General features: G+C 43.4%; 1 protein-coding gene across 3 annotated transcripts in view; it reads right to left on the bottom strand.

Moving 5' to 3' along the window:
* The window catches only part of MORF4L2 (mortality factor 4 like 2), a 30,217-nt gene that overhangs the window by 3,189 nt on the left and 11,554 nt on the right, over positions 1–15,474 (bottom strand). For 2 of the 3 annotated variants that reach the window (XM_049871953.1, XM_049871952.1), the window contains exon 4: positions 12,761–14,843. The exons of the other annotated variant lie outside the window; for it this stretch is intronic. In XM_049871953.1, the coding sequence (XP_049727910.1) occupies positions 13,953–14,819 (867 nt within the window). In that variant the 5' untranslated portion in view covers positions 14,820–14,843 and the 3' untranslated portion in view covers positions 12,761–13,952. Of the gene's footprint in view, positions 1–12,760; positions 14,844–15,474 lie in introns of those variants that run through there. 3 annotated transcript variants of the gene reach the window in all.

Raw genomic sequence — 15,474 nt, 5'->3', positions numbered from 1 at the left:
TTCAAACCTACCATCCGCTCCTTGGAAACTCTTTGAGGCAGTTCTACTCTGTCCTATAGGGTTGCTATGATTGACTCCACAGCATTGAATAATAATATAAATGGCAGCTCATAGCGACCCTATAGGACTGAGTAGAATTGCTCCAAAGTATTTCCAAGGCTGTAATCTTTACGGGGAGCCCTGGTGGTGCAGTGGTTTAGAGCCTGGCTGCTAACCAAAAGGTTGGCAGTTCCAATCCACCAGCTAGCCGCTCCTTGGAAACCCGATAGGGTTGCTATGACCCAGAGTTGGTTTGACAGCAATGGGTTTGGTTTTCTTTTTTTTGGCTTGAATCTTTACTATGGAAGCAGACTGCCACATTTTTCTCCCATCGGGTGGCTGGTGGGTCTAAGAGTCAGAATCAGAAATCTTATAAGGTAGTTCTACTCTGTCCTGCAGGGTCACTATGAGTCAGAATCGACTCCACCGCAATGAATTTGGACTTTTTTTTTCTTTTTTCCCGATTCCAAAATACTTTTCTAGTCTTAGCTCCCATTGCTACCTTATGAGTACATTTTGATTTGTCAGAAATGGACTTCTGGCCTTTGCTAGATCAACCATGTCTGTGGCGTTGCCCAATCACATCAACACAGTTTCGTATTAATTCCTTGGTGATTTGGCATAAAATACTGACATCAATCGACTCAAAAAAAAAACCAAACCCATTGCTGTCAAGTCAGTTCCAGCTCATAGCAACCCTATAGGACAGGGTAGAACTGCCCAGGAGCATCTGGTGGATTTGAACTGCTAACCTTTTGGTTAACAGCCAAGCTCTTAATCAGTGCTGATTTAGCAAATAACATTGGGATCATTATTCCCTGTCTTTAAGCATAGAGAATGTGACCCAGCTGGAGCTGTGCTCACAAGGACTCACAAGGACATATCAACTGGACCCTGAGGTATAAAGACAATAGTTAAGATAATCTTGAAAAATATCTTTTAGGGAAACTTTTATGTAAGCCAATCAAACAGAACACAAAAGACTTTCCACTTAGCATTTAGTGAATAGAAAATTTGTTGGACCAATGACGACCCTCCCAACTGTGGTTACTGAAACCTGTACCAATGATTGTTAAGAAACACGATTCAAAATGTAGGATCACAGTTTCTAGCCAATCTGTGAAAAGGTGAAGCTTTCAATGGTTTTGCCCACTTGTAACATTAATATATACTGATGATTCTGTAATGTTCCTTGGACTCAGACAAACATGGCCCTAGCAGCATGCTTGTCCATTTTCTCATTCTTGCCTATTCTGTAATATTTTCTCGGACTTGCGCAGACATGGCTGTGGCAGCTTGCTTGTCTGCTTTCCACTTTTCCTTTTTTAATATATGCTGAATAAAACTTTATTTTTGCTTTACTAAACTTTATGTTTTTTACCCTACAGCAGTGCACCACCAGGGCTGACATTGACTGAGATACCATAAAACTCAAAATACACTACTATGATGAGGACATTGACATCAAACTTGTTCATGAGTGTCAACAATTCAGAGTATCTAAGATTAGTTATCACACAAGAAAACTTGAAATGCTCTGATATCTTAACCCCATGTAAGAAAGAAATTTGACTGCTGACGAGCAATTTCCTCAAATTTGACACTATTAAAATTTACTCATCACCGGTAATGAGTTGTGAAGCTGACATTTTTCTGTTAATAATAATAAAAATTGATTACACCACAGGAACAATTTAATTACATTTTATTCTCTCTAGGAAAAATGATAACACAAAACTGTCATATGAAGAGAGGATCAGAGTTTGTAGCCAAAAATTATAGGGAAAAAATTATTATGGAGGTGTGCCAGGAAGTTAATAAAAATAGACTATTTTTCTGGAATATGGGATGTTTGTTATATATGTTCAAGTTTTGTAATTTGTCGTGATTTCTTTTTTCATTCTAAACAAATACTAGCTTTTGTACCTATTTGCCTGCATTGCTGATATCCTTTTTATATTCTTTTCCTTAAAGAGGGTCCTCCAAATCGTAAATTTCAGGCCTTACAAAACCTGGATCTGTCCCTGAGGTGGTGAGGAGTAGGAGTTTCTGGTTGCAATTGGAAAGGGTATTAATAGGGACCTAAAAAAAAATTTTTTTTTAAGGAGCCCTGATGGCGCAGTGGTTAAGTGCTTGGCTGCTAACTGAAAGGTCAGTAGTTTGAACCCACAGCTTCTCTGCCGGAGACAAGACCTGGCCATCTGCTGCCATAAAGATTACAGCCTAGGAAACCCTATGGGGCAGTTCTACTCTGTCGTACAGGGTCACTATGAATCGAAATCGACTCACTGGCACACAACAACAGGGATGTAGATGTGGTAGGGAACTGGGAAAGACAGGAATTGAGTTTCGATTAATAAAATTTTGTGGAGACCAGAACATGGTGACTAGCTTTTAAGATCTGAAAATCCAAGGTATCCTTGGTGCTGTGGGATTATGTGACCTCAGTGGTTTACTTTATGGAAAGGCTTCACACACACAGGGGCCCCTCACAAGGGCAGCCTCCAGCTGCCCTGTACATTTCACACTTCCAAAAAAGTGGCTGCCTAGAGGGTCTATATTTGTATGATCCCTGAGCATCAAAAACAGGTGGCTGGGTTATTTACTTGCCCACACACACACTTGAATCCACCTCTCAATTCCCAAATGAAAATAGTTATTTTCCATTTTCTAATTACAAACAGGGTGCAGATTGATAGTAATAATATAATAACCATAAGAAACAACATACAAATATTAAGCTAGTAAAAATCTCTCACTCCCAGCCTCCTTTCCTGAGCTCCATTTCAGTGCCTGGACGAAACTGCAGGGGAAAGGGTAGACTTTAGGATCTTAGGGGAGGGGAAGTGGGGGTCTTGGAGCAGGAGAGAAAAAAAGGAGACACGATTTACCCCAAAAGGCTGAGCCTCTCTGATAATCTGAGAAAAACCCAAAAAAACCAAACCCAGTGCCGTCCAGTCATTCCGACTCATAGCGACCCTATAGCGACCCTAAAGGCAAACAGAAATTCCAGGAGAGAGAACACTTTTAGTGTCTCTGGCAAAGACTGAAAAGATAAAGTGTTGATTGGGGTGGGGCATGGGTGTGACTGCTCTTTCTACAGAGCTGGTGGGAGGAGTTAATTGGGGATTCCATTTTACTGTTGATTGGGGCTTCTAGTGACAAAGGATTGACGTGAATTCAAGTCACTACATAGACTGACTCCTCTCTCGCCTGGGCGCCAGCTCCCTATTACCTTGGAGTCGTGCTTCCGGCCACTAGACAGAAAAGGTGGAGACTACTGCCCGCGCTGGACCTGGGAAGGTTTGAATGAACCGAAGCTATCAGGCGTGGGGATGGCGTGGGCGAAGAGAAGACTAAAGGGGGCGCAGGACTGCTTTGCCTATTCCCCTTCCCTGCTTCTATTCCTATCCATTTTGGAGCAAAAAATGGTGGGCTGGGGGGAGAGCTGTGGGGAGGGAACAGCGGTCAGGTTTAGGTACCGGCTCCCTGTTGCACTGAAAGCAGGCTTTCTTGCTCCTGGCCCCAGAGGAGGAGGAGGAAGAGTCCGGGCCGGCTCCCTGCAAGTCAATTTGAAGGTGAGCGCCACTTGCAAAGCCCCGGGATAGAAAAGAGGGAGGAAGCGGACATCCCGTTCCTGGCCTGCAGTTCCCACACCACAGCCATATCCTCGTCATTTTGATTCAGAAAATGGTGGGCCATGGGGAATGCTGGGGCCGTGGGCGGGAACCCTGCGTGAATGCCAGCTTCCTATTGCAGAGGATGTGGGCGTGTCGAGCCGAAAGAGAGGTAAGCACCCCAGATCCCTGAAGGTGGGTGTGAGGGTGGCTGCTGCCTATAGCCCACTGAGGTGGGGTCAGGGCGGACACTGAACAGCGTTGCCTACACTCTCACACTGACACCTCCTTCCCCCATTCCTTTTGGTGACAAAAAATGGTGGGCTGTGTGTAGAGGTGAGGGTGTGCACGTGTGTGCAGTTTGGGGAGTTGAAGGGGTTCTGGAAAGGAATACTTTGGAAAGGTTCTGTTCTCCCTTTGCTCTCCTTTAGGGAAAGGATGGTCTTCGTGGGGTCTGGGTGGGGAGAGAAATCTTCAGAGGAAACTTGGGGAAGGATCCAGAAGAGGGGAAACCTCAACAAGCACGGCTCTCAATCTTGAACCGGTGTCCCCTTTAAGTGCTGATTCGTTCATCAAATATTTGATCTCTTTTTCTCCATTTGTCTGTAGGTTTATCCATCCACTCACTGGGGGTACCACAACCCTCCCAGGGAAAAGGAAAGATACACAAGATCTCTATAGGTTGGTGTGAGAATGGGAGTGCTGGGGGATATCTAGAGGTGGGATGGCAGAGAACAGAGCCAACTTGGGGTTCTCACAGCTTTCTTCGCTGCCCTCCTCAGGTTTCAGCACAGGAAGAGGCTTGTAGTACTGTCTCCTTCATCTTTTTATCTTCTAGGAGTAATTGTGTTTGAGGGAAACAATTCAACATGGAAAATAACTGCCAAGAAAATGAAGGAAAGCCAGAGAGTGCCAAAGGCTAACAAACAAACAGGGGCAGTTGTAATTTCCCCAGGGGTATAGGGAAGGCATTCTGAATAGGTGTATGGATGATGAAGAAATAAAAGATTTCCATGACGTGGGAAGTGTTCTGGAAGGGTAAGGAATGTAAGAAACAAATTTGGTAGTACATATAGCAAGGATAGGAGCCCTGGTGATGCAATGGTTAAGCAGCTTGCCTGCTAACCTAAGAGGTCAGCAGTTCGAACCCACCAGCCCTGGCAATCTCTTCCTGTAAAAATCTCAGCCTAGGAAACCCTATGGGGCAGTTCTACTCTGTCCTATAGGGTCTCTATGAGTTGGAATCGACTTGATGGCAATGGGTTTGGTTTGGTTCAGGTGTGCATGCATACTGTATATATGTGTGTGCATGTGTCCCTTAGTGCTGATATATATGTATATCATTCACTATGTATGTGTGTATGTGTATAAAATCAGTCACAGAAAAAATTCTCACATGATGTACACCAGAAAGTTAACAATAAGTATCTCTGCCACCGGAGTTCTGGATACTTTTTAAAATTTTTTCCTTTTTTCTTGTGTTTTCAATTTTTCCAAATGGAGTATGTATTACCTGGGTAACAAATATTATTACAAAGTTAAAAAAAAAAGAGAGAAAAACATGTAAAAACAAAAGCATTTGTCAATCAGCTGATAATGGAGTACTTAGTTCTTTCCAACATCAGTAACCTATTTCTCGTCTGACCCCTGATATATTTTTGTCACACAACATGCAGGTGACTCTATTTCACTCTAAACTTTGGGGAGCATTTCTGTGTGTGTCAGGCTATATTAAGCTTATGCTGGGGTTGTTGTTGGTTGTGCTTGAGTTGATTCTGACTCCGGTGACCCCAGGTGTGCAGAGTAGAATTCCACTCCATATGGTTTCCAAGGCCGTGACCTTTTGAAAGCAGATCACCAGGCCTGTCTTCTGAGGCGCCTCTGGGTGGATTCAAACTGCCAACTTTTCGGCTAGTGTCTTAGTTATCTAGTGCTGCTATAATAGAAATACCACAAGTGGGTGGATTTAACAAAGAGAAATTTTTTCTCTCACAGTGTAGGAGACTAGAAGTCAGAATTCAGGGTGCCAGCTCCAGGGGACGGCTTTCTCTCTGTTGGCTCAGGGGGAAGGTCCTTGTCATCAATCTTCCCCTCATCTAGAAGCTTCTCAGCACAGGGACCCTGGGTCCAAAAGATGTGCTCTTTCTTGATGGTATGAGGTCCCTTTCCTCTCCACTTGGTTCTCTTTTTTAATATCTCAAGAGATTGACTCAACATACAACCTAAACTTGTAGATTGAGTCCTGCCAAACTAACATAACTGCCTCTAATCCTGCCTCATTAACATCACAGAGGTTAGGATTTACAACGCACAGGATAATCACATCAGATCACAAAATGGTGGACAACCACACAATACTGGGAATCATGGCCTAGCCAAGTTGATAAACATTTTTGAGGAACACAATTCAATCAATAACATTCCAGCCCTCAGCCCTCAAAATTCATGTCCTTGCCACATGTAAAACACATTCACACTATCATATCATCCCAAAAGTCTTAAATCAACTCCAAGTTCAAATTTCATCCTGGGGCAAAATTCCTGTTCATTTCTGAAATCTAGAATACAAGTTATCTGGTTCCAAAGTACAATGGTGGAACAGGCATAAGGTAGACATTTCCATTACAAATGGGAGATAATGGAGGGAAAGAAGGGATAACAGGCACCAAGTCAGCAGAACACGTTATATTAGTTCTTAAGGGCTGAAAATAATCTTCTGTTCTCTGAGACCATTTAGGCAATGGTCCTGTGCTCCAGACTCTGGGTGTTGGCCACACTCTCTGGATTCTGGGTGGAGTCCTCTCGGCTGTGGGCTTCAGCTCCACCTTCCGGGCCCACTGGGAGAGCAACTGTGCTCCCTTGAATTTGGGTGGCCCCATTTTCCTAGTCCGTCTGAGTGGCAACCCTGCCCCCTCAGCCCCGACAGGCCCAGTTCTTCTGTCCCTTGGGCATGGCAGCCCAGCCCCCTCAGCTTTGGTAAGCCCATCCCACTGGCAGTCCCTGTGAATGGCAGCCCCACACTCCCAAACCGAGTTGAAGATCTGACTCTTTGAAACTTGGAGGCTGTGCCCCACCCTTTGAGACTGAAGCAGCTTCTGCTTCCTGGCCTCTTGGCCCCTCAGGCCTCTTGGACCTGTGCAGCATCTGCCCTGCTTGGGCAAATGTTCAAAAAGCCTTTTAGCTTTACTGTTAAGTGCCTGGAGGCAACCTACTCTGCCAGTAAACCTCTGCTGGAAGGCTCTCAGCTCTCTTGCTCCGTGGGTTGGCAAGCCTAGCTCCACTGATAAGTGCCCCGAGGCACCCTACTCTACCAGGAAGTTTCCTGCGCAGAGGCACTCAGCTTTCGCTCTGTGGGTTGGCTCCCGCGCTGGTCTCCTGGTTCCACTGCTGCTGTTTCTCTGCTGCTGCTGCTGCTTGTCGTCTGCGCCATCTCTGGTGTTACAGCTCTCTTCATTTCCTTCTAAGCCTCACCAGAATTGTCTGACATCCATAATTCCACCAACAGTCTCTTCAAGGCAATCTAGGCTTTTACTCTTAAACCAAAACCAAACTAAACCTGTTGCCGTTGAGTTGATTCCGACTCATAGCGACCCTATAGGACAGAGAAGAACTGCCCTATAGAGTTTCTAAGGAGCGTCTGGTGGATTCAAACTGCTGAACTTTTTGGTTAGCAGCCGTAGCACTTAACCACTATGCCACCAGGGTTTCCCTTTTACTGTTAGGCACCTTAAAACTCTTCCAGCCTCTACCCATTCAGTTTCAAAATCGCTTCCACATTTTAGGTATCTGTTAGAGCAGCACCCCACTCTCTTGGTACCAAATTCTCAGTTATCTAGTGCTGCTATAACAGAAATACCACAAGCGGATGGCTATAAAAAACAGAAATTTATTCTCTCACAGTTTAGGGGGCTGGAAGTCCAGGGTGCCAGCTCCAGGGGAAGGTTTTTTCTCTCTGTTGGCTCTGGGGGAAGGTCCTTGTCCTCAATCTTCCCCTGGTCTAGGAGTTCCTCAGCTCGGGGACCCTGGGTCTAAAGGATGTGCTCTGCTTCCAGCACTTTTTTGATGGCATGAGGTCTCCCTTTTCTCCACTTCAGTTCTCTCTTTTGTATCTCAAGAGATTGACTCAAGATACAACCTAATCCTGTAGACTGAGTCTTGCTTCATCAACATAACTGCCTCTAATCCTGCCTCATTAACATCATAGAGGTTAAGATTTACAGCACATAGGATAATCACATCAGATCATGAAATGGTGAACCACCACATAATACTGGGAATCATGGCCTAGCCAAGTTGATACACATTTTTGGGGGGACACAATTCAATCCATAACAGCTAGTAATCAAGTGCTTAACCATTTGCACCACCCAGGGACTACAATCCCAAAACCTCGGTGGCTTAACACATCAAAGGTTTATTTCTAGTTTACAATATACGTCCAACGTGTTGGTGAAGGTCAGGAGTGGGAGGCTCTGTTCCCCATAATCCCTCAGGGACCCAGGCTGACAGGCTCTACAACCTGGAACATCACTGGTCCTGTGTCTGGGGAAGAAAAGTCTTGGAGATCTCTCACCTACTCTTCTATACTTTATAGAAATAACATAAATCATTGTTGTTCTCAGCTCAATGGCTAAAACTGGTCATGTGGCCTCACCTAACAGCAAAGGGGCTAGGAAGTAGTTTTCTGTGTGTCCAGAAAGCGAACAAAACTCAGTATTGGGGAACACTAGTATTCATAATGCCTGCTACAGTTAATTTCCACAATATGATCTTAAGTTTATTACATGTAAACTATGAGAAAAATAAGCCATAAGAAAATATTCATAAGAATTCAATGGGGGAATGCCTTTCTTAGGCACTAAAATAAAACAAAGAAAAATTCATAAAGAAAAACAGTGATAAGTATAATATAAAAGAAATGTAAGCATCTGTGAAGCAATACAAGAATGAATACACACACACACACACACCAGCAGCACCAAGGGACATAATTCTACATTAAGATTTATCTCTTGAATTCAGTGAAATGGTGTTCATCCACTCCTTCCAATATGAGTAAAACATATCAGAAAAAAATTCAGAGTTCTGTTTCTGCGATCAGCTCACAAAAGAACAAGCTCTGTGCCCTTGACTTTGTTTTGTTTTTATTATTTTCACTCTGTGATGTGTCTCTTCATGTCTCCAAACCATTCTTCAAGGTTGCTTCAGCCTGATGGATGCTCTTGGGGCTGGACGTCTGGCTGGAGTGAGATAAGGTTCGAGGGGCTCACTGTGCCCTTACACAAAACAGGATGAATGCATCCCCCTGGTACTCAAGATTGCTGGGGCTTAGGCAGGATGTGGACGTGCTCCCCGAAGCCATAAGCCTCTCCATGGTGTGTCTGACCTTGGTGTTTCTGCTCCAGCCTGCAGCAGGCACCAAGCCCACCTAGGCCAGGCTGCCCTGGGCAGACATACCTGGAGAAGGACTGTCCCTGCTGCAGGTAGGAGCCTTTCCCTCCTCCCTTTCTCTTTCGGGGAACTTTTTGTAGGGGAGAAGATGAAGCTCCAAAGCTTCCTAACTGGAAGCACTGGTTGTGATAGTCCTTACCAAGCAGTTGTCTGAACTGGGTCTGACCGGTAACTTGGGGTTGGAACAAAAGGGACTGCCCCTTCTCTCAGAGTCCGGTGAAGTCCCTCACTACCTCTCTGCTCAGTCTGGTATCGTTATCACATGTCCAAGCAGCAAACTTGGCTGTCCAGCTCCAGAGCAGAAAGCATTGAGGGTCTAGGGCCCTGGAGAGAGAGCCCTCTGTTAACCAGCATCCCCAGGCTCTTAGGAGACAGTGCTTAAGAGGGGGAGCCCTTCTAGAGAGGCAGTGTGGAAGCTCAGAGGCCTTGTAACATGCTTAGGCCCCAGTCAGCAGAAAGTATGTGGATTACTGCCAGGAAAGAGTCACCATGTCTGTGGTGACCATGAAGTCACATAGCTCAGTATCTCCTCAAAAGAAGCTTCCAATCCACCCTGACATTTATGCTAAAGCCATACTTTTCCCAGACTACTGCCACATATGGCTGAGCACAGCTGGGCCACTAGAGCTGGAACATTTCTGACTGATGGGGAACTCTTTTATTGTTCAGGGAGTCCCATTGGCCTGGTCCATACTTTCATTATTGCTCTGCAATCTGGGGCTCTTCCTGCCCAATACTTCCTTTATTTCTCCTTTCATGGGTGTCAGATGCACATCATGGTCTGAAGGCTCTCACCATCTCCTCCTGCTCTCTCCCCCTTTATCTGTTATAGGTGTTTCCCCAATAAATCTCCTGCATGTCTAATCTTGTCTTAGTGTCTACCTCTAGGAGGACCTGAACTGAACAAAGGATCAGGGTACGTTCCCAGATAGCATCTCAAGTTTAGCATACCTGTACTGTTTTTTCAGACAGGATAGTATTGTAATTAAGTGCGTGACTAACTAGGTTCAAATCCCAGGTCGGCCATTTTAGCTGTGTGTCCTTGGGCTCTGGGCCCCTTTTGTAAAATGGTAATAATCACATTACTTCCTCTTAGGGTTGTTGTGAGGTTTATGTAAAATATTATACAAACCACTTAGAATACTGACACATAGTAAATAATATTAGCTATTTTTACCAGCTTTGATAGATGAAGTTGGAAGAAAGGGAATGATCTTAGCAGGTCCCATAGCTATTGATGTTTGGCACCTAGAAGCTAAAACCAAAGGACAGGAAAACACATAGTTAAGCGGCATGGTTGTTTCCCCCTACCTTCAACTCTATCGGGTGGGTAACTCCAAAAACTAAAATGGTGTATTATTGTTCCTTTCCCTGTACTCTATCCATCAGATAACTCATTCTACATCACAGAAATGGTGCTGAAGACCACACATGTACTCTTTCCTTTTTGTCATGTTTATGGTAGAGTATGTCAAAGGCATGTCTTTCAATGAAGTGAAGAAGCAGAGTGGGAAGGGAACTAACAATTCCCTGAGTGCCCATTAGGGACCAGATGTGTGATGTTTATGTTGGTTCTCTCTTTAATTGCCATGGCAATCTTGTGAGGTAGGTAGCCATATTTCCCTTAAGTGATGAAGAAACAGAACTTAGAGAGGTGGAGTATATTTTCCAAGCCCTCTTATTCAAAGTTTTAATGACAAAGAAGCAAAACTTCTTTTGGAGTGTTTCATGAGTGTCATGTCACAACTGTCCCCTAAATGAATAGGAGTCCTTAAGAACTCATCTTGTTGGTCAGGCCCTAGATCCCAGAGGACACAAGGGTGAGAGATTTACCAAAGCCTGCTGAACTGGTCACCCATCAATCATCAATATAAAGCTTGAATCATTTAAGTCATCTGAGAACAGGAATTCAGCTCTCTAAATAAAGTATGCACTAAGACATGAAGTCCAAGAATGACTGCATTCATTGTGTACGTATTTATTGAGCAACTTCTACGTGCTCAGCACTAGAGTTCGAGATATGTGATAATTACGTAGTCATTGGTAGGATGTATGGAATTATCAAAGGCCTTTTCTTTCTTTCTACTGATCCCTTTGTCTGCCACTGGCCAGCACCCCGGCTGCCCCTCAACCAGAGCAGGCCAGGATTGGAGGAGGAATGAGACACCACGATGGGTCTAGTCACCACATGATGTATACTAGGATCACAATGCAGCCGGCCTAGACCCTAAGTTGGGTTCTCCTACTCTGTCTGATATACTGACATCTAAAAGCATGTTAGGTGAATAATTTACTAGCACCCATTGCAAGGGGCCAGAAGACATACTAGTATTCTTTTTCCAGTCTGGCTGCAACAGTGATAAATGTTTCATTATTTAAATTTTATGGTATTTGCTGCCTAGGGTAAATGAACCTATTTTATATGTTTACTTACAATTTGCATTTCTTTTTAAAATGAGCCTGTTTGTATCTATGGCTCATTTTCCTAGTCTAACTTATTATAAAAAAAACTTTACAAAAACAAAACAGGCTTTACATTTTAAGAACATTAACTACTTTTTATATGAGTATTCTTTGTGTGTTGCTTGCCTAATAACTTTTTTCATGTTCTATCATAAAGTTAACTATTGACGTATTCAAATCTTTTCAACTTTTCCCTTCAGTATTCTGCCAATAGTCTCCTATTCAGGAAGGTCATCCCTGAGCCAAGATTATAAAATCTTCACTTTTGGCAAGCCAATTTTATGGATGCATTTAAGAAATGTGTATCTTCAATCCTTTTGGAGTATACTTTGGAATAAGGTGTAATGTAAAAAACCTTCTTTCTCCAAATATCTTCCCCACCACCATTTCTTGACAAATCCATTCTTTCACTATTAGTTTAAATGTTCCTTATGTTTAACGTAAGTATTAAATACATATATGGTTATTTCCATTCTGTTCATCTGATCTAGTTTGATGCCCATAATAAACTTTTTATAACAAATTTTACTATCTGGCAACTCCTCTTTAATCTTTTTCAGAATTTTTCTATTTTTATTAAGTCATTTAAAAATAAACTGGTTTTATTAGGCTTGACTTGCCTATATTAATTTGGGAAGAAAAATGCTTAGAGAACCATATGTGTAATCTGATCCCAAGTTTGTTAAAAAATATTATGTGGTCTTTATTACGAATCTATGCACATATGCATAGTAATTCTAAGAATATATGGTAAAAGTAATAACTGGCTATTTCAGGTACTTGTGTGCTGGGTATCTTCTCTCTGTCCGCTGCCCCCCATCCACTCTCCTTCCTGTTCTGTGTCCCTGACGCTTACCAATATGGACACCATCAAATGTCTTCCTTGACCTCTGGCCTCCAGTTTGGCCAAAGGGAAACATCAGGCAGGAGATACGGAGAGAAGAAAAGAGTGAGGTAAAGCATATTACCCCCCACCCTCTGTGAGCTGTAACCATTCCCACCCCTCGCCCCACTCCCGTTTTCCTCCCTTCCTACTCTCCTTTGCTTAGGGGTAAGTAACAACACAACCCTTCCCCTCTGCTGACAATTTGGAAAAAAATTCTTTATTAAACTCTCCTTAAATCATACAGTTTGAGTACCAGTTCTTTCCGTATTCGTTCTTGCTATTGTTTTCCAAAATTTCTACAATAACCACGGAATACTTTTCACAAAAGTGAAAAACGCTGTCACAAAAATAAAACTTGGTTTGACTGGGAAATTTCCACGTAAGAGGGATTTAGAAGCATAGGCATCTAACACCATCCTCCTCCATGGGTCCCCTAGCCTAGGATTCCCAATGTTATGTCCAGGGGATTAAAAAAAGCAAAGGTTGCCCATGCTTCCTCTGGCGAGAAAAAGCAAAGCTCTGCCTAAGTGTAAGGGACAGTTAGAGTACCCATTAAATGTCTCGTTACACCAACCAAACTCACAGGGGCAAAGGGGCACCTGGGACAAGTTTGGCTCTTGCAAGCAGTACTAGAAAGCAATCCCACCCTGAGTAGCCACACTGAGAGGGGAGTGGAGGGGAACTGGCCTGGCAGGGCACAGCCTTGGCTACCACACCCAAAAGGGAAAAATTCTTTGACTTGGAGTCAGAGCTCTCTGCTGTGATTCTCCCCTAGATCTTCCTGCTGACTTTATCAACCTCAGTAACATTAAAGGCACACTGCAAATGATTTGCTTTGAAATTTAGAAACAAATTTTATTTAAGATCTGAAATACGATTCCTAAAATATCAACTTTTCAGAAAACCGCGGCTACACAATAATGCATTGCCTCTACCGTGTTAGAATGTGCATCAGAGTCAAATACAAAAACCATGAAACAAATCACCATCCTTCAACCATCTGAGCAGATAGAATGAATGCCTAAGGAACAACATAGATGACTTGCAGAGGATGGGCTGTTTTACTTCAAGCACCATAAAAAAAGAAAAAGCACAAATGCATGGGCTTTCAGGTATATACATTAAGTTGAACCTTTGGCACTAGGAATCAGGGCATTTTGTCACGTAGCATTAACACGTATTAGAAAATTGTGTAGTGTCAAAGGGATAGAACCACCAGCATTCAAGCAATGTTCTCAACTAGGCAATAAAATGTTCTACTGAATGTTTCTTCTTTGTCTAATTACTGCGTACACTGGTAGCAACTTTGAAATGAGAAAAGGAGCTTGTGCTCCTTTTATTTTCTGTTTGAAACAAACAGAAAACAAACTTAAAGAGCGGCCCTGTGATACATTAACAATTTTAAGAGAACATCAATTATACAAGAAAAAGACTAAGAAGAAAAAGAAAAGTGTTTACAGATATCCAGACATTAATAGTGAGTGGTCAGTAGACCCTCACAGGGCTTTGCGATGGTACTCAGCTGAAGCCACTTTGTAATCACTGGCAGTAAACAGGGCTGCAGAATTCTTTGCCAGGTATTTTAGGAAATCATGCAAATAGCCCAACAATAATGCAAGGCTCTTCTCATCAAGGGGCGTATAGGCCAACATTGCTCCGATTCTTACAAATAATCTCAGTAGGTGTGGCGCTCCATAAACCTGGGACATGGGCGCATCAGGGTGAGCCATCAGGATCTCAGCATACTGGGGCCTCTCAAATTTGTAGAGCAGCTGAGTGCCCAACATCACATTGAAATACTCTTTTATTCCTGCCACAACTTCGTTAACTGCGTATTCCTTATTGTCGACGTTTCCTTGAGATCTCTTGCAATTTGCGTACTCTTCCAGGATGGCATCTACATTTTTCTTAGCTGGGAGCTGAAACAGCTGCTTCTGCCTGGTAACCAAGTCCCAGTCCTCAACAAGCCATGGTTTTAACTCTTCAGGAATCTTCACCTTCACCTCCACTCTATTCTTAAATGCCTCCTCGCTTTCAACAGTAGGATCCGCCCGGGCCCTTTTCTTCCGAGGTGGCTGAGGGGCTTCACTGGTACTGCCACCATCTCCGTTTCCGGGAGTCTTCTGTTTGTTCTTTCTTGTCTTCCTCACGGATCCTGAAGGGGGGTTCTCTGCAGATCGACCCCCCCATCTGCCTGGGAGAGCTGGCTCCAGATTCTTCTGCTGAGGACCAGCTGTCTTCTTTCCTGAGGAGGCCCCTCTCATCTTACTTCTCTGCATGTTGCTTCTAGTTGGCTTTTTGAAGTTGTCTTCTTCTGCAGATTGTTGTCCACGAGTTTGAGAACCCTGCTTTCTGGAACTCATTCAACCCTGTTTTTATTCCAACCACTGTAATACATAAAGTATTTTACTTGGTCGTTTTCTACCGCAACCTTTAACACACTCAGCTTCAACAAGGCGCATTAAAGCACAACGCACACTCTCTTGGAATCTGGATTTGTATAAGACCATTTGTAACTGACTTTTCTACCCCCCACCCCATCCTCATGGTCACCTGTTACCCTTATCCCACCCAAACACTCATCAGACCTGCCCATAAATTAATTTTTGATGTCCCCTTAACGACAGGAACATAATTTCAGAGAAAGAATAAAATGAGAAACTATAAAAGGCAAGTAGGGTTGAGAGTTTTGAACAGATGAAAGAAATAAGGAAAATGAATTTAGTTGACGGGAGGCAAAATAGGCAACAGTAAAGGCTCTTGTTTAAGTGCAAGTAGGTGCTGATAAAGGCCTGAACTAGGGTGATGAGACAGTCAAAAGAAACCGAAGAATATGGAACTTGGTAACTGGAGAGGCAGGAGTCAAAGGTGGCTCTGAAATTTCAAGCCTGGGTAACTAATAAATTAGTAACAGCACTGATTTTTTTAAGTGTTAGCTTAGAACCAGCAATAAAATAACAGGTAATTCAGCCATTCATTAATCCAGTCAGTCATCTGCTTCAGGCCAGGTACTGTGCT

This window comes from Elephas maximus, chromosome X (genome assembly GCF_024166365.1).
Source record: "Elephas maximus indicus isolate mEleMax1 chromosome X, mEleMax1 primary haplotype, whole genome shotgun sequence".
NCBI classification, from domain to species: domain Eukaryota; kingdom Metazoa; phylum Chordata; class Mammalia; order Proboscidea; family Elephantidae; genus Elephas; species Elephas maximus.
Note: the sequence above shows the minus strand (reverse complement) of the source record. Positions and strands in the feature narration are given on the sequence as shown.